Genomic DNA, 24,613 nt, shown 5'->3' on the forward strand with positions numbered 1-24,613 from the left:
TAGCCTCATACTCCGCCTTCAGCAGAGCCTCCGGAATCCTGGAAGGTGCTCGCTGAACAGGGTGGAGGCACACTTGTGATCGAGTTTCCCCACCGTGAACGTTGCCGGAGCTCCCAACCAACATTTCGAATCTCCGGGGAAGAGAAGGGAAGGAGGATCTGTCTCCCGGAGTTGAGGTATAGGCTTGCCATCTATCCCAGCCTGGAGGGTCAGCTCTGCAATCTTAGTAGTGCAGGGGGTAGGGATGGAGTCACCTACGGAGAACATCGTGAAACTTTCCTTAAAGAGAGTAAGTTTCGTGTTCTCGCACTCCCAGTCAGTGAGAGCGCGCATCAGGGTGGATTGAGCTTGGTCCCTGGGAAAGATGACTGTTTCCTTAGGGACCTTATCAGACCTAATCCAGGCTTCCTCAGTTAACCTGGCAAAGCCTGGATAGGGAGGCACTAGGTCGGCTGGAAAGAACTCTAGTTCTTCCAGACAACGAGTGCCCAAACCCTCAATAGTCAGTGTGCCATTATGCAGGGGAGCATGCAGGGCCAGCCACCACGGGTTCCCCTTATCAAAGGGGGGCAGTTTGGAGGCATCCGGGACAACATGTGATTGCTGTGCTGCTCCGGATTGGATGAATCCGGAGAGCAAGCTTTCTTGGGCCTGCAGCTTTTGTGCCAATGACAGCACTGACTGTCTGGAGTTCTCTAAGCTTGTGACAAGCTGAGACGAAAGATCTTGTAGCCTAGCTTCCACCTTGGAGTCGATCCTCTGCATCAGCAGTTCGACAAAGGCCTCAGAGTCGAAAGCTAGGCTGTGGGGCTTAGCCTTTGAATCTCTGGACCTCGACCCTTAGAAGAGGGAGTAGCCTTACTTGAGAGACGCCACTGGTTTGGGAGCCAGTGACGACCTAGAGGAGCTGGCGGATTAGACCTTTGAGGTCTAGAGGACTTTGGTAAATCCTTCTTTTTCAGCGATTTCACCTTGAGGATAACAGACCGAGATCTGTCCCCAAGATTAGCTGACTTCGGAAATCCCTGGAAGGAAGAGGAAGAAGAAGGTGAACTAAATAGAGTACTATTTACACTATCCTCACCTGCCTCACTTACTACCCTACCTTCTACCTGTTGGTCATCAACGCTCATAGGTTCTAGGTGGATGTTGATAGCCGCCACCTCTTCCGCCACCTCTCCGCACAGGTTGTCGTCTTGGCAGGGCTGCGTCTCCTGCCTGATCTTCTTGATGAGTGGGGCAGCCACCTCCTTCGGCACTGCGGCGGAGATCCGGGCACCCGGATAGAGGAGATTGCAAATCTCCTCCGACAGCACGTAGGGGTAGCCAGACGCAACATTCCTCCCAAATCCGCCGACCCAGGTCTTCAGGTATCGACAGCGAAGAGGCACGGATTGCTGGGTTAGACTGGAAGAGAAGGCAGGACTTACTGAAAATATTCTCCCAATTTTCGTATATATCCATATGAGCCATTAAAATAAAAAAAGGGAGACTAAAAGTTAGCGGTCTCCTATCACTTACTGACTCATTGGACACTAGCTCGTAAAGAGTGTAACAAATTTCACAGCCGTCCGGGTGCCAAACGGTCAGGTCTCCAACATGCACCGCACAGCTGGAGTGCGAGCGGCACACTTCGTGTCTGCAGGGTTGCTGGAGAACAGCCGTGCACCCTGGTTCCTGGCAACGTACCATCTGTAAGTGGAATGATGGTACATGAGTATCATTAAGGCAAGACCCGCCGGAACTTAAGTCCGGCGGCCACAGTTTACCTTAACATAGATTATGGATGATGATACATGAATCATCAAGGCAAAACCCGCGAACTGAGTCCGCAGCAAAAGTCTAAAAACATAGATTATGCTACCGAATGGTTAACTACTATATATATGTTATAAACAGATACTCTATGATACTCCGCCGTGATTATTCACTGAAATCTCATTGTGTTGCATGATATGGAATCGGCGTAATATGAGTGGAATAGGGTGTTCGCATACAGCCCACCTCTCAATCGCCCAGGGTGGAAACCATATAATGGAAACCGCCAAACAGACTGTGAACCATACCCACCGGAGTGGTTAAATGGACAATAACAACGAAAGAACCGACTAGCCCGGCGGAGACTTGAATTCTAACATATCGTAACTGTTATTTGCTTCCACGGGACAGTGTTCGACGCTCCAGCTACTAACTACTAAAGGCAATTAGAAGTGAGCTAACAAAACACCGCCCGTTAAGGGAAAGGTAGGTGAGTGGCGGAAACCCGGCGAACGGCGACCGGTCAGGTGGGTAGCACCCTCCGGAAGCTGAATATAACCTCCTTAAGGGGGTGCCGAATGCAAGCGAACGGCTTTCCTCTTACGAGGATGTCGCTCAGGCAACGTCGCCAAATTCTAAACGTTAAGGTAAAAAGGGGGGACTAGGCTACATACACGAAAAGGCTGGAGTTAACTGATCCTAGCCTACCCTCCAAAAACCAAAGCTTTTTGGCCTGGACAGGAAGGCCAGGATTAGTGCCACCAGTGTGGGGAGAGAAGGACCTACGTACTAACTCAGCCACACCCTCCAAAACCAAAACAGCTTGATCAGGTGGCAAAATATGAATTGAGGAGCCCTCTCACTAATCTAACCTTACCCTCCAAAACCTAACAGCCTGGCCAGGTGGGCTAATTGTGAATGAGGAACTCTCTCACTAGCCTAACCTCACCCTCCAAAACCTAACGGCCTGGTCAGGTGGGCTAAGTGTGAACGGGGAACTCCCTCACTAGCCTAACTTCCCCCTCCAAAACCGTAAAACGGCCTGGTCAGGAGAGCTAGGTAGCCTGAGCATCGTGTAAGAGCGCTGTCATGCCTAGCCTAGGTAGGATAGGCTAGTTAACTACCTTATATTAGAATTAATAAAACTACCCAGTATCTGAACAACAAAACATAAATAAAGTAAACCATTCGTGATGTGGGTTAGCCTAAAGATTAAACATATATAAATACATAAATGACTCGGCGGCAGAGAGAAGGTCTAGAAAACATTGGTTATATAGGTAACGTTAGGTACCAAGATGGCCTACCCCTGACGCTGAATCACATGCATAAACTAATCCAGGAATGGACATGCCATCCACCCTTGTACATATCAGCTATCATCATGATAAAATTAATAACACCATCGAGAAGGCACCAACTCGCTGGTGGAGGAAGGAAACCGATAAAAAGACTCAAATTCTATTATCAGAAAAGGATGAGCCTAGCTCGGCCATGATACCAGGTTCCTCATCTCCTACCAGCGACATGGTAATTTCTCCAATTAAGCTCCACCAAACTGAATGGAGTATGGATAAAAACTACCAGAATTCGTTCTGCTAATAGAAAGCTGAGACTGAAGGTCGAAAACGGGAAAGAGGCAAACACAGCCCACGCTCGGCTGCATATCAGAACTATTTACACTGGTAAGCATTATTTACGTACAGTTCATAAGTACAATGCCTCTTGCGTTAAAAACCCAACCAAAAATAGTACTCAACTTAGATGGTGGAAAATTCTCGACGGAGGACATGATTTGAGCTGAAAAAGAGAACACAATCACCAAAGAAAGTTTTAACGGTGTACATGTGTTCGTGCTAAGATTGGAATGAAGATGGCGGGCGTGAGCGGTGGTTGGCGGCGAGTGGGAGGTAACCGTTGGTGCGGCTCCTCCAATTTTGGGGCTTTGAGAATAGAGAGATCTATAGGATGAAGACCTGTGATAGTGGTTACCACTCACCCCTTGTGCATACCGACACCGTTGTGGTGATCGATCCAGGGCTAGTAACCCTGGCATTATGGATAGCTTTTTTCTCTGGTATATTTAGCAATATTTATACTTAGAAATGTGTGCTATTGGAACCATTTCACTGGGTGACACAGGTCGAGCCCAGAAAATGTAAATGTATTCACATTTGTATTTATTTACATCATTAGTGTGCTTTTTTTGTGTATAGTTTTGTGCTTAATTTTTTTTATTCAACTTGTATTAAATATTGTGAATAAATTGTGAAAGTGTGACATCTAGTGATCTTATTCAGAGCCCTTGGTGGATCTTGATGTAGCCTTCTTAAGCCTTAGTCTGGCATTTCTAGCACTTGAATGTAAGCATAATAAGTTAAAGAGGAAGTTCACAAGATTTTGTAGGCCTTGGGAAATGTGGAGCCCCAAGTAAGCACAATGTAGTGATTGTGATATTGACCAATCCCAGCTTATACATCATGGGGAGTACAGACTGGAGTACTTTGAATCGAATCCAGAGTGCAAAGGAAGATAAAAATCCTTCCTTTAATTAATCCACTCATTCACATAGCATCCTGACTGACAAAATAAATAAAACTAAAAATCATCCTCACGTATGATTGCACCATCACATAACATAAAGAACTAATGAATGCCACTACTACCATGCCTCTGCCTACTCTAACTAAATGTCTGAAAAATGGAGGAAGCTTCAAAAATTGGTTGTAAGATTTTTAGGTTTTTGTTTCTGATATAAGAATTTATAATCTCAAGAATGAGTCTTTCATCTGACTAGAGTTTACCTCTTTCCTGTGGATTTGAAGGAGAAGCCTATATATTATGTGTTCTAATACAGTGTAGTAAGATGCTTTTTTTGTTGCAGATTACAGATTTTCATCGTCTGGACGAGAAGATGTTGATGTTCGTTGCCTTGGAAATGGTCGACCTTTTGTAATTGAATTCATCAATCCATGTAAGACAAGGTTCTCCAGGAAAGAGATAACAGAATTTCAAAAAGAAGTAAATTTATCATCGGAAATGATTCAGTTACGAGATCTACAGATTGTTGATAAGCAAGTATCACTTATGAAAGGGGTTATTCTAATTTCAATGGTTATTTATGCAATTATTTCCAGATTCAGTGCTTCTATAACTCATGGGAACTGTCTGCAATCTAAGTTGTCACAATTATAATTTTTCCAGTTAAGAAAAGATATAAATTTTCAGTCACTGTCAATGTTACAGAACTAACATTTTTGATGTAAGTGTATTTTATATGATTGTTATTGCAAAAGAAATTTTTCAAACTATCTCCGAGTTCACATGGCCTGACATTGGGAATATGTTGTTTTCTATTTTGCCGAAAGAGTGCTGCTCTCTACATAGAATGTATTTTACATCACCCTAATCCTTGTTTACAGAACCTTGCTTGTAAGGGAATTTTCCATCATGGAAGAAAACTTTTACTCAGCTGAGCCATATTTCGTCAGGCTTTCCTGTTAAAGACTCAGTTTCTGAGTTCAGGTATTGTGGTGAAGTTCTTTAGAGGTTCTCCCTGAACTCAGTTAATACTTTTTATTTCTCATCGAAGCTGCTGAAAATCTTCATAGAAACTCCAGTCCTGGTGTCCGGGTTGCATTTTTAAGTGACTGTTTCGTCCCTGTAGCCTACTGCCCAACTTTGGTCTTCTCTTTATGCTTCTGATTTTTCTGATTCTTATAACCTTTTATTGTTTGATTGGTTGAAGGTCTATCACTTCCTATGTGGTTAAGCCTCACCTTTATTTGTTTGTTTTCCATTTTCTCATTTGCTTTGGGCTTAGGCCAGAAAACATCATTGATTGCACTTAGGAAAGAGTAGATGGATTTTTGCTTATCACCTCAGTACATAATCATCTGCAGTCTATGTTTGGCCATGTTAGCCCTTAACATTAATACATAGAGCATTGTTCTTTTATTTTCTTCCATTCCCACCCACATAGTTTGTCACTGCATGATTGCAATTGCATAGGCCATTCCTGAAAGGAACTTTTGTAATTGGATTTTATGGTCTCAGCATTATTGTTATTATTATTATTATTATTATTATTATTATTATTATTATTATTATTATGCTAAGAATATTTACAATATCAGAATAAACTGAAAGGACATAGTTCTTAATATCTTAGTTATTGATAAGGCGGCAGACCACCGCCGCCTCGCCTCCTGGAAGCCCTCCACATCGGAAAGAAGAGACCTAGGCTCAACACCTTGCAGGAGACCCCCCTCCTCCTAACAGTGGCACGTAGGGCACTGCCTGCCAGCACCCCAGAACCGAACGAACGAACTAATCAGGTGGTGCCCCCATCTACCGACAGTGACCTTTCCAATACCATCCTCCCAGTTTCCAACGTCCGCATGTGGAGACCAGTGCGAGTATCAACCTCTGGGAAATGGTTTGGCTCAGGAATTTAATCGCCTGAACCAGCCAATGAAAATTCAGCCCTCACAACACGGGACACCCAGGACACTATAAATACCATTTAACGACCCTATTCCAACCATAACAAGCCCACCCTTCCTTGAGAATGAACCGATGATACAGTTGGAAACGCTGGAATTCCGCTATGCCCTTAGAACAACAACGAAGATTCTACACGAGAATAATCCTGATTTCCAGATTCTGAAATTTGCAAACCCTATGGCGACCAGACGTCACTTTTAACTTCCTTTTTCACATGTAATAAAATTACTGTAGTATTTCAAGAAACCAGTTCCTTATTAAGAGTATGAACATCAGCCAGTTATTAACAAATATCAGCCCTGATGAGAAGAAAATAATGAAAAGAATTGAGAAGACCATATATAAAATCAATTCCACTGATGGTGCCATTCTCTTTAACAAGATATTATTAGTAAAGTTTAAAAAAGGCAGCTCAGTGAAAAGGTTCAAGGGACAGATGAAATATACAAGTGCTGGGGTCAAAGGGAAGCTAAGAACCTGTAGCACCTTACAGGTTCAGCTTGTTACTGACTTTCTTAATTTTGTCAGCAGAACAACCTTTTTTTATGTTAGTCTCATAGCCTTTGGTAGTACAAACGCACCTCCCCTACATCATCACCACCATTATTTCATTTTATGAAGTCTGACATGAAATGTGGCCTCTCCACTCTCTCTTTTCTTGTGCACTTTCTGCCTGAGCTCCCATTATGTCCAGGTCTCTGTCTGTGTGCTTTTCCATGTTTTCTTTGGCCTTCCTGCAAGTCTTTGTCTAAGTGTCTTTCCTTTATATGAATGCCATTAAGAAAAATCTTGGCAACCACATCTCTCATGCTCTGTAAAATCTTGAGTCATATTATACTCCCCAGATGCGTAGAAACTTTTTCATGGGCATGGCTACCATGCACCGAGAATTAATTCAGTTATCTTTTTAAATTGTTGTACACTGTTCAGAGCCAAGGAATTCTACCTTGTTATATCCAGTGTAACATTTGGAAGGTTAGATAGTCAGTCCTGCTTCCCTCACTCGTTGGAATACATCCTTGAGTCCCTTTATATGTTCTTCCCATGATGCCATGAGAGTTAACATCATCCAAATGGTCAGCGGTGTTTCCAGATATCATCTCCCTCTTGAAAGTTGCTGCCGAGCTCATTAATCCAAATGGCATCCTCCTGAACTGGTAAGATACACTGAAATCTATGAAAGCTGTCTCCTTTGATGTTTCTTTCATCAGGATTTGCCAATATCCTTTGCTCAAGTCCTCTTTGGTGAAAAATTTTTCATTCTGGAGCTTTACCATCATACAGTATCCTTGAGATCTCCCATCATTTCATTCCCAAACTTGGTTATGATATTTAGTCAACAGTAATCCACACAAAATGCATTTGAACAATCTTTTTTTTTCTCACCAGCACTACTGGTGAACAGTATGCAGATGTTGACCTTTCAATGATTTTCATTTCTAGCACCTCAGCTTCCTCAGGACCAGTTCCCTGGTAGCAAACAGTAAAAAAGGATTTTGACAAAGGAAAAATCTATTTCTGGGGAGAGACCTGTGTCACCCGGTGAAATAACCTTTCAGCACTTATTTCTAGGTAAAGCTATTGCTAAATATACCAGAGAAAAGCTAAAAAGCTAAGCCGGAGTTACTACCCCCGGTGCGAGCTCCATGAAATGGAGTCGTGTATGAGAAAGGGTGAGATTGTCACAATCACAGGCCTCCGCCCTGTAAACATTCCCAATGTCAAAAGTCCCACCGAGTGAGGTGCCGTTACAAACCCCCGCACCACTCGCGGACTGTAAACAAACCGGCGTCACCCACATTCCATGTTAGCACCCCCATCCTGGAATGGTATTTTATCAGGGGGGGAAAAGAAAGGAACCATGGGTGGGTCACCGGGTGACACAGGTCTCTCCCCAGAAATAGATTTTTCCTTTGTCAAAATCCTTTTTCTGGGTTTTCAGACCTGTGTCACCCGGTGAAATAATAATAGAGAAATCGAAATACCATCCTGAAACAAAAAGGGAAACTTGTAGAGGAAAGTAATAAAACTAGAAGTCCACAAGAGTTTTTATTATCCCGGTAGCAAGATGTGGTATTTAGATATAATAAAGATACTTAAATTTAATGTAATATTAAAGTGTACATAAATATAAAACCATCCTTAGATTAATGAGTACATAAAAGTGAAAATTAGGTACTAAACATTATACTTAAGACTAAGGTGGGGAAACTATGTCCCACAAGATAAAAGAACACACGGCATATTTAAATTAAACACATTAGACAAGACAAAACTATGACATGGTCAGGAGACAGGCTGTGAAGCATGCCTGACCTGGAGGTGACCGAAGGGGAATAAATGAGGCAGGTAGGAGGGAGGAGAGTGACTGAGTACTAGAAAGAATTAAACGGAGGGGGAAACGATGTTCCCTGCCGCCACTGTAGTGAACTTCAGAGCTTCTAGTGATTTCAGATAGTGGCGTTTAAAAACTACGGGAGACTTCCACCCCATATATTTTGAAAGATCCTCGAAATTCACATAATGGAAATAGTTAGTGGAGGTGGCCACTGCCCTAATGTCATGTACTTTTGGAACTGAATCTGGGTTTGCATGTTTAATGAAATACAAGATCTGTTGCCTAATGGCTTTCATAGAGATAGTTCCTCCCCCTTCCCTTACAAACAGAGGCCCGGAAGTTATCTGTGAGGTCCTGTCTAAATAGGCTTTCAAGGTAAAGACTGGGCATAAAGACAAGTCTTGTGGGAGGGGGATGACCTTCCAGGGAGACCACCTATCTCGAGGATCTTCATTTTTAGCTAGGAACTTAGGGTGAGGAGCTAGCAACACTTCACCTGATGGAAGGAAATCAATAGGGTTGGGTTCTCTAGACAGGGCAGACAGTTCAGAAATTCTAGCACCTGAAGCTAAACTAATCAAAAATAAGGTCTTCCTCAATAAGTTAGTGAAAGAGCAATTCTGATTATCTATTTCTGAGGTTAATTTAAGAACATCATTTAAGAACCAGGAAACCGTATGTGGGCGGGTTACTGGTCTTAAATGAGCACAGGCTTTAGGGATTGACGAAAAATAAGAGTTTGTTAAGTTAATCTTAAACCCGTGCAAAAGTATCTTTTTCAAAGCTGATTTTGCTGTAGTAATGGTACTTGAGGCCAGACCTTTCTCAAATAATGACCTAAAAAATGAAATAGCTAAATTAGTGGTCATTACAGTTCCTTCAGATTCTTTTAAGAAGAGTGCTAATTTCTTAACTGCTGAGTCATATTGTCTGAGAGTGGATTCCCTTTTGTCTGATTCTAGGAACAAAGTGTTAATAGGATCAATATTAGCATCCTTCTGAGCTGCAAACTTCATGAAATCCATAAAGCCAGGGCATTCTGAATTCTTGAGGACGCTGACACAGTCTGAGTTTGTACTATTTGCGTCAGTTTCGGGTTGGGAATTTGCAAGCACCGAAGCTTCAGCTCTAGAAGAAGTGGAAACCAGTTGCTCTTCAACCAGTTGGGAGCCACTAGGGCTATCTGACCCTTGAATGTCCTGAGCTTGTGAAGGACTTTCAGTAACAGGTTTACTGGAGGAAAGAGGTAGATCCTTTCCACTTGTTCCAATCTATGGACATTGCATCTGTGGAGTGAGCTAGAGGGTCCAGGTTGGGAGCAACATAACAAGGTAGTTTGTGGTTGCATTCTGTTGCAAAGAGATCTACTTCGAGACCCGGAACTTGATTGCAAATCCATTTGAATGAAGTTTTGTCCAGGGACCATTCCGACTCCAGCGGAGTTGTCCTGGATAGGGAATCTGCAATGACATTCCGGACCCCTGCAAGGTGGGTAGCAGACAGATGCCACCGGTGTTTGTTTGCTAGAGAGAATATTGCTATCATAACCTGGTTGATCCGACTCGATTTGGAACCTCCCCTGTTTATACAATGTACTACTACTGCGCTGTCCAGAATCAATCTTATATGGATCAGATTGTTCGGACGCAGTTTCTTCAGGGTTAGAAAGACTGCCATAGCTACCAGGACATTGATATGGAACTGGCGGAACATGGTGGACCAAGTCCCCTGTACCTTCTTGTGTTGAGAGTATCCTCCTCACCCGCTTAGGGAAGCGTCGGTGTGAATTACTAATGATGGAGGAGGAAACTAAAGAGGTACTGACTTCAATAAGCTCTTGACAGTCGTCCAAGGCCGGAGTCTCTTTTTCAAAATCGGCGGAATCAGAGATACTTTGTCTCTGAACCTGACATTGGCTCGGCTCCGCCATACCCTGTTTATGTCTTTCAGTTTGGATTTCAAAAGAAGATCCGTCACTGAAGCAAACTGAAGAGAACCTAAGACTCTTTCTTGGGTACGACGGGAAGCTTTCTTGTTCTTGAGGAACTGTCTGGTTGCCTTTGCTATTTCTCTCCGTTTGGCCGGCGGAAGAGATAGTCTGTGTGCACACAGGTCCCACTGGATCCCTAACCATTGAAAGCGACTCTCCGAAACTAGGCGGGATTTCTCCCTGTTTATCTGAAAGCCCAGTGATTCCAGAAAGCCGTTACTATGGCTGTTACTTTCCGGCATTCGTTGACGTTGGATGCCCAAACAATCCAATCGTCTAGGTATGCGGCTAGCATGATCCCCTGAGACCAGAGTTGCTGAACTACTGTATCTGCCAGTTTGGTGAAGATTCTGGGGGCTACATTGAGACCGAATGGCATGACCCTGAACGAGTATGCTTGATTTCCTAGTCTGAACCCCAGATAAGGAGAGAACCTTCTCGCAATCGGGACGTGATAATAGGCATCTGAAAGATCTATAGAGGTGGTTACGGCTCCACGGGCAGTAGGGTTCAACCTGCAAGATTGTAAGCATTCAAACTTGTCGCATTGAATGTAGGAATTTAGACGGGACAAGTCTAGAATTACTCTTCGCTGACTGGAACCTTTCTTTGGAACACTGAACAGTCTGCCTTGAAATTTCAGATGTCTCGCTTTCTTTATTGCCCTCTTTAATAATAGATCTTTCACAAAGTCCTTCAGAGCCTTGGACGGTGATTTATGGAACCTGACTGGGTGGGGAGGACTTCTGCACCAACTCCACCCCAGTCCTTTGGAGACTATGGTCTGGGCCCAGGGACTGAAGCTCCACTGGTCCCGAAAATGATATAACCTTCCGCCTACCTGAGATATCTCACTGGGCGGGAAAGGGTCTGCCTCCTCTGGAGCCTCTGCCTCCCCTTCCTCTGGAGGAGGAGCGGGGTGTTCCTCTACCACGGAAGTATCCTCTAGCTCTCGTTCCCCTTGCATTTTGAATTGATCGAAATGCACCCTGGCTTTCATAAGAAGCGTTGAAAGCTGGGGAGGAGACATATGAAGGAGCAGCGAGAGGTTGATGGGCTGGTTGGACCAGCACATACTGAGGTTGAGGTTGAGACTGAGAGGTTGAGGGATGACCAGGGACGGGGACCTGGACAGCCTGCAAGACAGTCTGAGTCGGGAGCCGTTTAAATTTCTTGAACTTCTTCCCGGGCTTGGGGTGAGTTCCGGCGGGCTCAGACTGCTTTCTCTTAGTGGATAAGCCCCAACGGGAGCGGAGACTCTGATTGGCCCTAGTTGCCTCAGCTAGGACCGCATCAACCTCTTCCTGGGGGAAGAGATTAGCTCCCCAGATGGAGCTTTTCATGAGCCTGTTAGGCTCATGACGGATGGTGGCTGCCGAAAAGATGTGTTTTCGGCAGTTCAACTGGGCCTTAATGAAGTCGTACAGGTCCTGCTGAAAACTCCCTAAGAGAGATTTCGTCAGCACCTGAAATAGAGCGTCTTCACTATATACCACTGACGTTGCCTCTGCTAAAGTCAGAGAGTTTAAGGACCTACTAAGTCTGTCCTTAGACTCAGCTTCAGCCTTCAGGAGCGACTCCGGGATCTTAGGGAGTTGTTCGCTGAAGAGGTTAGAAGCGCAGTCAGGGTCAAGAAGTCGAGTAACCGTGAAGGTGTCCGGGCTCCTACCCAAAACTGAGAATCTCCGGGTAAGACGAGAGGTGGGATCTGTCTCCCGGAGATGGGGAAGGGCTTACCCTCCATGCAAGCCTGGTTTGTGAGGGAAGCCACTTTAGAGGTGCAAGGGGTGGGGAGAACTTCTCCCAGAAAGAACATCGTGAAAGCACCCTTGTCCGGAGTGAGTTTGGTGTTCTCCGCCTGCCACTCCGACAAAGTCCGTAGTAGGGCCGACTGGGCCTGGTCCCTCGGGAAGATGACAGTTTCCTTGGGGACCTTATCGGACCAAACCCATGCCTCCTCGGTAAGCCTGGCATAACCTGCATAAGGTGATTGCAGGTTAGGAGGGAAGAATTCTAATTCCTCCACCCTACGAGTGCCTAGGCCCTCGATAGTAAGGGTACCCTCATGCTGGGGGGCAAAAAGGGTCAGGCGCCAGGGGTTTCCTTCATCAAAGGGAGGGAGGCTGGAGGTGTCCGGGACGGAGAAGGGTTTGTTGGCCGCTCCGCCACTCATGAACCCAGAGATTAAAGTCCTTTGAGACTTAACCTCTTCTGAGAAGGAGAGCACGGAAGCATTTGAGGAAGACAGTTGGCTCGAGAGTTGCGACAGCTTGTCGTCAACTCTTTTGTCGAACTGCTTCATAAGAAGCTCAGCAAATGCTTCAGCATCAAAGGAAGGAGGGGGGGGAACCTCTTTACTTTGTTTAGACCGTGCTCCCTTCCCAGAAGTAGAGGCCTTGCTCGTAGATGGCACGGGGCTAGGGGGCCGTGACGTCTTCGAGGGAACCCCGGAGCGGACTTTCTGGGACTTTAAGGTCTTTTTCTTTACTGATTTAACCTTAGGGACAGTAGACCTTGCACCGTCCATAAGGCAAGAGGATTTCACAAATCCTCGGAAAGAAGAAGCAATGGAAGAAGGAGAGCTAAACAGTAAATCACCTGCCTCACTTACCCCCTTACCTGCTTGCAGATCCAGATCAATATTCATTGGTTCGAGGTCCAGATTAAGAGCCACAACATCCTCGGTGACAACTCCGCATGCAGCGACTTCTTCCTGGGAGGGCTGCGTCATTTCCCAGATCCCAGCGATCAAGGGGGCGGCTACCTCGTCCGCAACTGAAGCTGAGATCCAGGCGCCAGGGAAGAGAACGTTGCAAACATCCTTTGAGAAAACGTAGGGTTTCCCTGCCCCGATGTTCCTCCCGAAGCCGCTGACCCAGGTCTTGAGGGTTGACATCGAAGAGTCCCGAGAGCTGCGGTCAATCTGGAAGGGGGAGAAAGTCAGGCGACCGAGCCTCCTAAAAGGAGAATATCTTTCAATTATCCATAAGAGACAAAACTGAAGGTGAACATGAATCGGAAAGGAAAAACTAACTTACCGACTCATCCAGAACCTGCTCATAGAGGGCATAGCACACCTCACAACCATCAAGGTGCCAGACGATCAGGTCCCCTACGTGGACAGCACACCTGGAGTGGGACCTGCACACCTCATGTCCGCTGGCTTGATGCAGCACAGCGGTGCACCCCTGCTCCTGACAATGCACCATCTGTAAGTTGACGGGTATATGAGTATGCTGATAGGGCTGCCGGAGTGGATTGCCGGAGCAGTGTCTTAGGATAATAAAGTTATCCAGGTAGGTCCCGCCGGAGCGTACCGGGAGGATAAGGGGCCTACTGGAACATGCAAGATCAACTACCTAGAGGGACCACCGGAGTTGATCCGGAGCGACAGGAAGGTCCCAAAAGGACAGTTAAAATACAAAAGGTAAATAAATAAATGTATATATATATAATAAACAGTTATCCAGATAGGTCCCGCCGGAGCGTACCGGGAGGTTAAGGGGCCTACTGGAACATGCAAGATTAACCTAAAGGGACCACTGGAGTTAATCCGGAGCGACAGGAAGGTCCCAAAAGGATAGTGTATATACATAATATAATATATAATATGAATATAATAAGTATGCATTCTAGGGAAAGGTCAACTATAAAAGTGGATATTTCTGCTTGGAGCCGGGGGAGTCCTGTACTCTAATACGGTGACGGTGGAGGAGGTGTGGTGAGCACCGTCTGACCAAACACCGTACCCACCGGAGTGGAAGGCGACAAGAACGCCCGACTACCTAGCAGAGAAAACACAAAGATAGCTAGTCGGCGGAGGATAGATACTAGGAAACTATAGGTGTTCTAAATGAATAGAACGAAGATAAATGTCATGGCGTGTGAATAACAGAAGACAGTCAGGTGGGAAACTCTAACTGGCAACATGAACACAAATTTCCCCCCTGAGATAACGTTCTGGGAGAACGACACTGGGTTGGGGGAAAAAGGACGCACTGACACTATAGGAGAAGGGGGGGTATAGGCCATGAGCGAGGGATCCGTAGTAGCGACCAGGGGGTGAGTAAGCACTCTCCGGGCGCCATGAGATCCAGCCTTCTCCCTTTGATCGGACGAATATGTACGAACGATACTAAGATAGGAGAGGATTGGGGACTCTCAAAGGCCAAAAAAGCAAAGAAAGGGAATGGGAAACAGGGGTGTGGGAGCACCCCCGGTCCCCAACTGAGGTCTCGACCGGGTGTGACCGGGTAAGGTCGGAACCCGGTAGTGAGAGAACAGACCAATCAATGCAGAGGAAGGGGATATAAGGCTATGGCGTAAGGAACAGGGTAAAACTCTTGGGCCTTGGTAAGTTAACATAGTATATGAAAGCGAACCAAGGGTGGGAGAGAGTGAGGAGGTGGGGGGGGAGGAAGGAGTAATGGGGTTGGAGAGGGTGTATACATGAAGATGGAGAATAACCCGAAGGTGTGGTTCGGACGAAGGTAGGCTACGCGAGATACCCTCGCTATTCCAGCTTAACCTTATTAGGACTCAACAGTCTAAACGGAAAGGCTGAAACAGGGAGAGGGAGAAGCGCAAGCCCGACTTCTCTAATCAAACGCCACACAAAGGGAAGCTCCAACCATGAACCCTCCTACACACCAAACCTTCTCTCCCAATAAAGGGAAGAGAACGCCATAGCCTAATCCTAGGCTAACCTAACACAGCCGGCTGGCTGACGGAGGAAGCCCAGGGGAAGAAGGTATCTACTCGACTAGCCTAAAGTTAACCTATCCTAGGCAAAGAAATTAAACAATGATTCAACTAATCATAAGGACATATGTAGAAGGGAGGACCAAACCCAACGTGATATGAGCGCGAAGGGAAAATGGCCGACCTTCCAGATTAAAAACAAAGGATATAATCCAAAAATATCAAAGACATCCGTGCGCTAGGCTTAAAATAAGCTTAATAAGCATAACTGTACCATCTCAAATAATATACCCAAACACTGGAGGAAGTGAGGGTCCAAAATACAACACATATAAGAATTGATAAAGAGCGGATAGACCCGAGGGGAAAACTCGTAGCCTAAACGACAAGGACCCTAACTTCCCAGAGAAGGGTAATAAAACAACAATAAAAATGCCCAATTGAATATAGGATAAGCAAAAGGCACAACAGTAAGAAAATGAAGGGGAACGAAGCCCCGACATAAAAATCCCGCACCGAGACTGAAGGTCACATGGGGCCGGGAGAAGGTGGACGAGACAGGCGTTATAAATCCCCCTAATTATTGAGTTAGAGGGAAATAAGGAGCCTCAACCACCTAAAATAAAAAACAGAGATGGTACTCAACTTAGGTGAAGAAGAATCCAGGGAGGATGCCATAGTTAACCAAAAATTGGAACACAAAGAAGCGCACACACGAACAGAACAATAGCGAACGCATGCTAAAAGTGGAATGTGGGTGACGCCGGTTTGTTTACAGTCCGCGAGTGGTGCGGGGGTTTGTAACGGCACCTCACTCGGTGGGACTTTTGACATTGGGAATGTTTACAGGGTGGAGGCCTGTGATTGTGACAATCTCACCCTTTCTCATACACGACTCCATTTCATGGAGCTCTTTTGAGGGTAGTAACTCCGGCTTAGCTTTTTAGCTTTTCTCTGGTATATTTAGCAATAGCTTTACCTAGAAATAAGTGCTGAAAGGTTATTTCACCGGGTGACACAGGTCGGAAAACCCAGAAAGATACGTTTTTGCCCAGGCTGGTCTGTTGTTAATTTGATGTGGTGTTCTCCCAGCAAATTCTTTTGTGGATTGTTGGTGTAAATATCTTGATATTCTTCTAGCAGCTGCAATACTTGCATCTACAGCCGCTTGCTAAAGTTGTTGATAATGTTGACATCTTGGAATGCATCTCCCTTCCATGGTTGAAGTTCTAACCAGCCCTCATCTGGAGTTACATGATCCTTAAAAGCTTCTTAGTAGTGAGGGTCACACTCAGGCATTTCTTTTCTTGAACAACTGTTGCTGCTGCTTCATTCACTTCCTAATCATTACAGATGGACAGGATGTTTGCAGGAAATTTTTAGTTGTGTGCCAAAATGAATCTCATGGTCCATGCAATTAACCACCACCTTGACCTCATATACCCCTCTCCACTGCAGTATGAGCACATTTGCTCTTGTTATTAATAACACTGACACTTTCTTCCTTGCCTTTAATTGACAATCTCTTGTCCTTTTATTTTAGTGATGTGTCTAGTGTCCCCGTGCCACAGACTTTCTCTGGCTAGTTGATAATTCTCTTCCAGGCAATTCCTTAGCTCCAGCATGTACTGGTAGGTGTTGTGCATTTCTCCTTTGCAATCTCTGGTTCATAATTTTTCTAGTCGAACATTGAAAATCTGGTGCTTGACTGTGGTACATCTTAAAAGTGAATAAGATTGCTAGTAGACACCAGTCCCAATCCTTTGGTCTCTTCTGGTACATCTCCAGTATAGCTTTCAATACAGTCACTCCTTTCACACAAACCAAACTATTATATTTTGTATTGTAAGGCATGGCAAATAGCTGCTTTGTGCTCACCAGGCTGGTCACCACTGTAATGTCATTATTAATTAGATTGTATTTAAATAACCATGTTTTATTTTTTTTAATTAATTATTTCCTAGTTGTGTGTAATTTTGTTCACTGCCTTGTCAGTGAGTCTGAATGGCTGTTCCAGCTTGCATTTGGAGGTAAAATCCTATGTAAAGAACTTCAGGTTTGTATGTGTGGAAAAATACAAATTACTTTTAAAATTTGCTATTTTTAGAGGAGTTGAAACTCCCTTCATCTCTGGAAGGAGATGGTTCTGCCGTTGCTACCCCTGCTTCCCCAGGATCTCATTCTGATGAGCCTGAGGCTTCCGAATGGACTTTGATGCTGAAAAAGAGTAGGTAGTGTCATCAGCTTTTCAGAGACTGATTAAGGTCTATGCTAGCAATTTCCTGAGGTGCTTGGGTGGCCTCTCGTGAGTACTCTTTCAGTACCAGACTGTTGTTATCCTTCTCGGTCTCCCAGATGTTTGGGTCTGCCATTCTGTTTCCACCTCATTTGTCCGATGTGCGGGAGGTTTATTCGCTTATTATGAATCGAGAGTATGAACCTAATGGGTCTGTATGTTCAAGATTGCTGCCCCCTTTGCACAGTGCCATCCTGTGCATCACATTTGAATTCTCATTCTTCTATGGTGTTGTGCCTCCTTGTTGTGGTTTCTATCCTCTAAGGAACCAGTCCTGAATATGTCAAGAGAGAGCGGCAGTCCAGTTAAGCATTTCTTGCTAAGTAAATCACACAGTTTCTACTTAAACTAATTTTTTTACAAGCACTCTACAGACAAGTTTCTTCTGTATTCCTATGAACTATACCTTCTTAGAATTCCCTACCCACCGACACACACTAACCTACAATCAGTCCAGAGGACAGTTCATAAATATGATCAACAAAAACTATTTAAAAAATAACCCATCTGTAGGAGTCTCACAAGTCACTTCCTGAAAGTTCACTCAATTCATGTACAGTAAAACCTTGTTTTAACAGACCCAGTACCAACGGACATTGGATTTAAATGGACAAAAACTTGCCAAGGGTAGTATAGCCTAAGATGAATGTTAAATTACAAAACCATCTGTGTATAGGCCAGCTTTTGCAATAACAGGTATATAAAAAATTGGTTATGTAAAGATGATGTTATTACAAATACTGTTTTATGTACTATATCCTTAGAAATTCAAACTAAACGAAACAACAAAACCGATTCTATATCATGTTTTCCTAAACACATAGCCTAAAAGGGAAATATGTTTTGTTTATGTTTCATCGCCACCACAAACCCCTAACAGCACAATATGTACGATAATTCTCGTTCATATGACTGAATTGTTCTAAACTATTATTTACCACCAAAATTATAATGAATTTTTAGTGAAAAATGAATATTATGTTATCCCAAACGTTATTACTACCGTAATTACACTACCATTAAACTTCGAAAGGATACCGAAAGATAACGTCTCTGTGAGCACTACCATAATTCGATGTTCACATTTGTCAGCTGGCTGGCCTCGCATAGATAAAAGTTGATTTCATTTAGATAGAATTATTCCTCGAATAGGCTATTTATTATGAAGATATGCCAATAATATATAAGGTAAAATTGGTTTTATTATGTTTAGGCTTCATCACCATTCACAAACAACAATACAATAATGTATGATAATTATTGTTCGTATGACTGCATTGTTCAGAAAAATAATTTACCACCAAAATGATAATGAATTTTTAATTAAAAATAAATATTATGTTATCCTAAATGTTATGCTGTAATTACAGTACCATTAAAATTTCTGAAAGGCTACCGAACGATAAAGGTTGCTGTGAACTCAACCATATAATTCGATGTTTACATTTTGTTCGCTGGCCACTCACAGTTAAAAGGTGATTTCATTGATATAGAATTATTCCTTGAATAGGCTATTATTATGAAGATATGCCAATAATATATAAAGTGAAAAGGGCTTTCTTACCTTTATTATCAGTTTATTTCATAATGTGAATCTTTTCATGTGTGTCGGCAGTTATTGCACCTAGGTCGAGGCTAGCCTACTGATAAACATCACTTAGGACACAAAAAAAAAAATGCTTCACTTCAGCGGAAACTGTGCCATAAACGGACTAAATACGGGGTACCCAAAAGGGCACGTTTTGGCACTTCGTTCAACCACTCGAACAAAACAGCGCCATTAATGGACTCAATAGGGTGCATTTTCCCACGTTTTGGTGCATGAGAAGTAAAGATGTCAAAAGCAGAACCTCAATGTGAACCCACGAGCATCGTCTGTACACCTCTCTCACCAACAAAGCAAGATACAGTCAAACTTCCCCTGTTCTCGCGGCAAAACACAGCATCATGGTTCCGGCGCACAGACCCGCACTTTCACATGGTGTGCATCTCAGATGATGCTACCAAATCAGATGTAGTAATGACGGCGCTCCCAGAAGAAGTATTCAACAGAATCCCCCCCTGGCTGGATGCACAACTGGACAAAGTCACATACACGGACTTAAAAAACAAACTGCTGAATTCTTACTCCATGCCCATGTCCAAGAGAGCGCAGCACGCATTCAACCTGTTATCCCAGCCCCTTGGAGATGCATCACCCAGGGAAGCCTGGGACCAACTGTGGGGGTTGATAACTCTCCCAGGCCGTGACGAAAATGGAAGGAAAAGGACGATAGACCTAACAAAAGCACTTTTCCTTCAGCGCCTCCTGCGGGAAGTTCAGCGCCAGATAAGGGATGCAGAGAACCTAGACATGGATGCCTTAGTCGACGACACCCAGAAACTATACGAGGCCACCAAGTCCTCGGCACACGCCACCGCCCTCGCAGCCGCCGCCCTGGGAGCCTGCAACCTGTCGGAGGAAGATGGCGACGACGACGGAGACATCAACGCCGTTTATAAGAAGAGAATGCCACTCAGAGAGCACAGGACATGGTCAAACCCTGTGTGGTGCTTCTACCACAGAAAGTTTAGGACCAACACCAGAACCTGCAGGCCTCCCTGTTCTTTCACAAAAAACGACAAAGGCAGCCACAAGTAACAGCTGTGGCCGCGAAATACAACTCCCCCTGCCCAGCAGGTTTTTTCACCACAGACGAAATTTCCAAATGGCACCTACTGGTAGATATGGGGCCAATGGAGTTGGTCTTCCCGCCATCCAAGGAAGGTTTAGAAAAAATACCTGACTCAATACCCGCCCTCATATCAGCAAACGGAACTCCCATTCGCAATTATGGCATGAAAACCCGGGCTATCTCAATCCTGGGGTGCAGTTACCACTGCAGAAACCAGATGGCTCCTGGAGACCGTGCGGCGACTGCAGGAGGCTCAACCTCGCAACTTTACCTGACCATTACCCCCTGTTGAACATGCAGGACCTCATGGCCTCGTTCCACAGGGCCAAAATATTTTCTAAGCTGGATCTTTTAAAATCTTACTTTCAGGTACCAGTTGCTCCAGAAGATATCCTGAAAACCGCCATCATCACGCCCTTCGGGTCCTATGTCTTCGCCTTCTCCACCTTTGGCCTGAGGAACGCGGGGGCGACTTTCCAGCGGCTGATGGACAGCATCCTGGGGGACCTGAAGTTCTGCGTCTGCTACGTGGATGATATCCTTATATTTTCCAGGTCCCACAAAGAGCACCAGAGGCACATCCGGGAGGTCCTGCAGCGCCTGCAGGAGATTGGCCTCATCATCAGATTTGACAAGTGCACCTTCGGCGTCGAGAAAGCTGACTTCCTGGGCCACGAGATATCCCTGGATGGTGTCCGCCCGCTCACATCAAAGGTAGCAGCCGTTACCAGCTTCCCCGCCCCCACCTCCGTCAAGGCTGTCCAGAAGTTCCTCGGGATGGTAAATTACTACAGGAGGTTCATCCCCGGGATCACACACGCCATGGCCCCCCTGACGGAGATCCTGAAGGGCCAACCAAAATCCTTAGTGTGGGGACCCAGCCAGCAGCAGGCCTTCTCCCTGACGAAGGCCTCCCTCGCTGAGGCAACCGCCTTGGCCCACCAGGACCCCAGCGCTCCCCTCCAACTGACGACGGACGCCAGTAGCGTTGCCTGCGGAGCCGTCCTGGAGCAGATTGTTGACGGCGCCCCCCAGCCCATTGCCTTCTTCAGCAAGAAGTTCAATCCCATGGAGGCCCGCTACAGCACCTTCGACAGGGAACTCTGCGCAGTGTACCGGGCAGTCCGGCACTTCAAGTTCCTCCTGGAGGGTATGCCCTTTACAATCTACATGGACCACCAGCCGCTGGTCCACGCCTTCACCAAGCAGGGGGACGCATGGTCTTCCAGGCAGCAGCGACACCTCGTGGCCATCGTGGAGTTCACCTGCTCAATCACATACCTCCCCGGCAGGAAGAACCCTGTAGCAGACGCCCTCTCCAGAATCAGGCTCAACGCAGTGCAGCTCGGGATCAACTACAGGGACCTCACCCGGGAACAGGCCGCTGACCCGGAGACTCAAGCCTACCGCACCGCCATCACATCCCTGAAGTGGAGGGATGTGGCCCTCGCCCCCGGGGGACCAAAATTCCTCTGCGGTGTCAGCACCGGCCAGCCTCACCCCCTGGTGCCCGCCTCCTGCCACCGCCAGGTATTCAACGTCATCCACGGGCTGTCCCACCCCTCCGGCAGGACGACGGCCAAGCTGCTGACAGAGAAGTTCATCTGGCATGGAATGCGGAAGGACCCAAGGACTTGGGCGAGACAGTGTCTTCGGTGCCAAACCAGCAAGATAGGTCATCACACCGAGTCCAGAGTAGGCGAGTTTCCACAGCCGGGGCGGCGGTTCGGCCACATACACATCGACGTCGTTGGCCCTCTTCCCCTGTCAGGTGGGGCCAGATATCTCCTGAAGATTGTCGACCGCTCAACCAGGTGGCCCGAAGCATCGCCCATGCAGGAAGCCACCGCCAGTGCGTGCGCCGAGGCCCTCCTCTCCAGCTGGATCAGCCGGTTCGGTGTCCCAGACCACATAACCACCGACAGGGCCCTTCCTTCCTGTCCGAGTTGTGGTCCGCCCTGGCACGCCTGCTGGGGACATCTCACCACACCACCACCGCTTACAACCCCGCAGCCAACAGCTTGGTGGAGAGGTTCCACAGGTCCCTGAAAGCGTCCCTCATGGCCCGCTGCACCGCTGAGGATTGGAAATACCAGCTGCCTTGGGTCTTCCTTGGGTTGAGAACCGCCCCCAGAGCCAACGGCGAGTCGTACACGACAGGTCAGTCGCCTTCACGCCTCCCGGCTTGTCCTCCACCACCCACGTCTTCGTCAGGGATGACGCCATCCGCTCACCGCTGACCAGGCCCTACAGGGGGCCCTTCCACGTGCTGGAGAGGAACAAGAAGGCTTTCCGTCTCGCCCTTTATGGAAAAGACGACTGGGTGTCGGTCGACCACATCAAGCCCGCTCTCCTGGAAGAGGAAGCAGATGTCACTGCACGGCACCCTCCGCCTGAGCAGTCGTTTCTGCAGCCAGGCTGCCGCAGGAGGAGGTCACGAGGCCGCCCCCGGAAACATCCGCCCACACCCGCAGCCAGCCACTCCCACGCACAGCGCAACCCCCGCTCACTTCACATAGCTGCGGCACTCTTCAACGCCCCAGCAGATTCGTGGATTAATCAGACGTTACCCACGTCTTGGAGGGGGGAGTATTTGTAAAGTCCCTGCTAAGCGGGTCTTCTATGATGGCGACCCATTTTCTATGCCGCTCCTAGGATAACGGGTCATGCGGGATCAGCCATACCCAATCTTTTAAACTAATCTATGTAATTATGTACCTGTTACTAACTTGTGTGGCATATGTTTCTTTTGCTCTTGTATCAGAATGTTGTCTTCTTCATTATTGTCCATTTTTGCAACTCAGTGTTTTTATTCATTGTATTTATTGTCAAAGAGTTTATTTATTCATTGTATTTATTGTCAAATGTTATTGACCTCAGGTCACCCTGGTTCTCATTGTATTCCTCGGTGCGACGTCAGTCCGTTGCTATGTAAACCGCCTGTGTCCTCAATAAATCAGCAGTAACTTTCTCCTGCTCGTTTGTTTAGCATCTCTTAAAAGCTCTCCACCAGACCTGGAATGCCCTTCATCTGCTCCACAGCCCCCAACAGGTACATGTCCCCCCTACAGGAGTTCCTGGACGTATTCAAACCAGAACTGCGCCAGTCACCTGGGGCTTCAGCAAAGCACGGCATCTTCCACCACATCACCAAGACGAGCTCGCCAACCCATGCCAAGTTCTGATGACTGCCCCCCCAGAAGTTACGAGACGCCAAACGGGCCTTCACAGAGATGGAATGTATGGGTGTCTGTAAAAAGGCATCGAGCCTGTTGCCATCTCCCTTCCACATGGTAAAGAAATCTGATGGTTCATGGAGGGCCTGCGGGGACTATCGGCGCCTGAATTTAGTAACAACACCAGACCACTACCCCCTCCCTAGCATGCTGGACCCAACAGGCGCCCTCTACAGAGCTAAAATTTTCTCCAAGATGGACCTACTGGAGTCGTACTTCCAAGTCCCTGTACATCCCGACGATGTCCCAAAAACCGCCATCACCATCTTCGGGAGCTACACATCTTCCTATTCCACTTTCGGTCTCAGGAACGCAGGTGTCACATTCCAGCGCCTGATGGACACCATCTTGGGAGATCTGCCTTTCTGCATCTGCTACGTCAACGACATTCTCATCTTCTCCAGGTCCCCAGAGGAACACCTTTGCCATGCCTGCGCCATCATGAAACGGCTGCGGGATAGTGGATTAGTTGTCAGGTTCGACAAGTGCATTTTCGGGAAAGAAAAAGTAGACTTCCTTGGCCACGGGATTTCCCCAGCAGGAGTGTGCCCCACGGCCTCCAAAGTACTCGTAAAAGCTATAGAAAATTTCCCGGAGCCACAAACCATCAAGGCCCTTCAGGAGTTTCTCGGGATGGTAAAGTACTACCAGCGCTTCATCCCAGATGTCACCCACATCATGTACCCCCTGATGCCAATCCTGAAGGGGAAACCAAAAACACTAACATGGGAAGTTCCGCAGCAGGAGGCATTCATTCAAACGAAAAGGGCCCTCTCCAGTGCTACCACCTTAACTCACCACAACCCCGCCGCTGCCCTCAGGTTGACAATGGACGCCAGCAACATCGCCTGCAGTGCAGTACTCGAACAGCTGGTGAACAGCACACCCCAGCCCTTGGTCTTCTTCACCGCAAGTTTTTGCCAGCTGAGACCCGCTACAGTGCCTTTGACAGAGAGCTGCTGGCTATCTACCAGGCTGTGAAGCACTTCAAGTACCTGCTGGAGGGAACTGAATTCACAATCCTAACAGATCACAAATCCTTGGTTCATGCATTTGCAAAGCAGGGGGACGCGTGGTCTGCAAGGCAACAGCGGCACCTGACCGCCATCTCCG

General features: G+C 46.4%; 1 protein-coding gene across 6 annotated transcripts in view; it reads left to right on the plus strand.

Moving 5' to 3' along the window:
• The window catches only part of Pus10 (Pseudouridine synthase 10), a 361,563-nt gene that overhangs the window by 197,097 nt on the left and 139,853 nt on the right, over positions 1 to 24,613 (plus strand). For 3 of the 6 annotated variants that reach the window (XM_067100515.1, XM_067100518.1, XM_067100520.1), the window contains one exon: positions 4,643 to 4,832. In XM_067100515.1, the coding sequence (XP_066956616.1) occupies positions 4,643 to 4,832 (190 nt within the window). Of the gene's footprint in view, positions 1 to 4,642; positions 4,837 to 24,613 lie in introns of all 6 variants that reach the window. The other 3 variants (XM_067100514.1, XM_067100517.1, XM_067100519.1) reach the window with 1 other exon arrangement.

Source organism: Macrobrachium rosenbergii, chromosome 56 (genome assembly GCF_040412425.1).
Source record: "Macrobrachium rosenbergii isolate ZJJX-2024 chromosome 56, ASM4041242v1, whole genome shotgun sequence".
Classification (NCBI taxonomy): Eukaryota; Metazoa; Arthropoda; class Malacostraca; order Decapoda; family Palaemonidae; genus Macrobrachium; species Macrobrachium rosenbergii.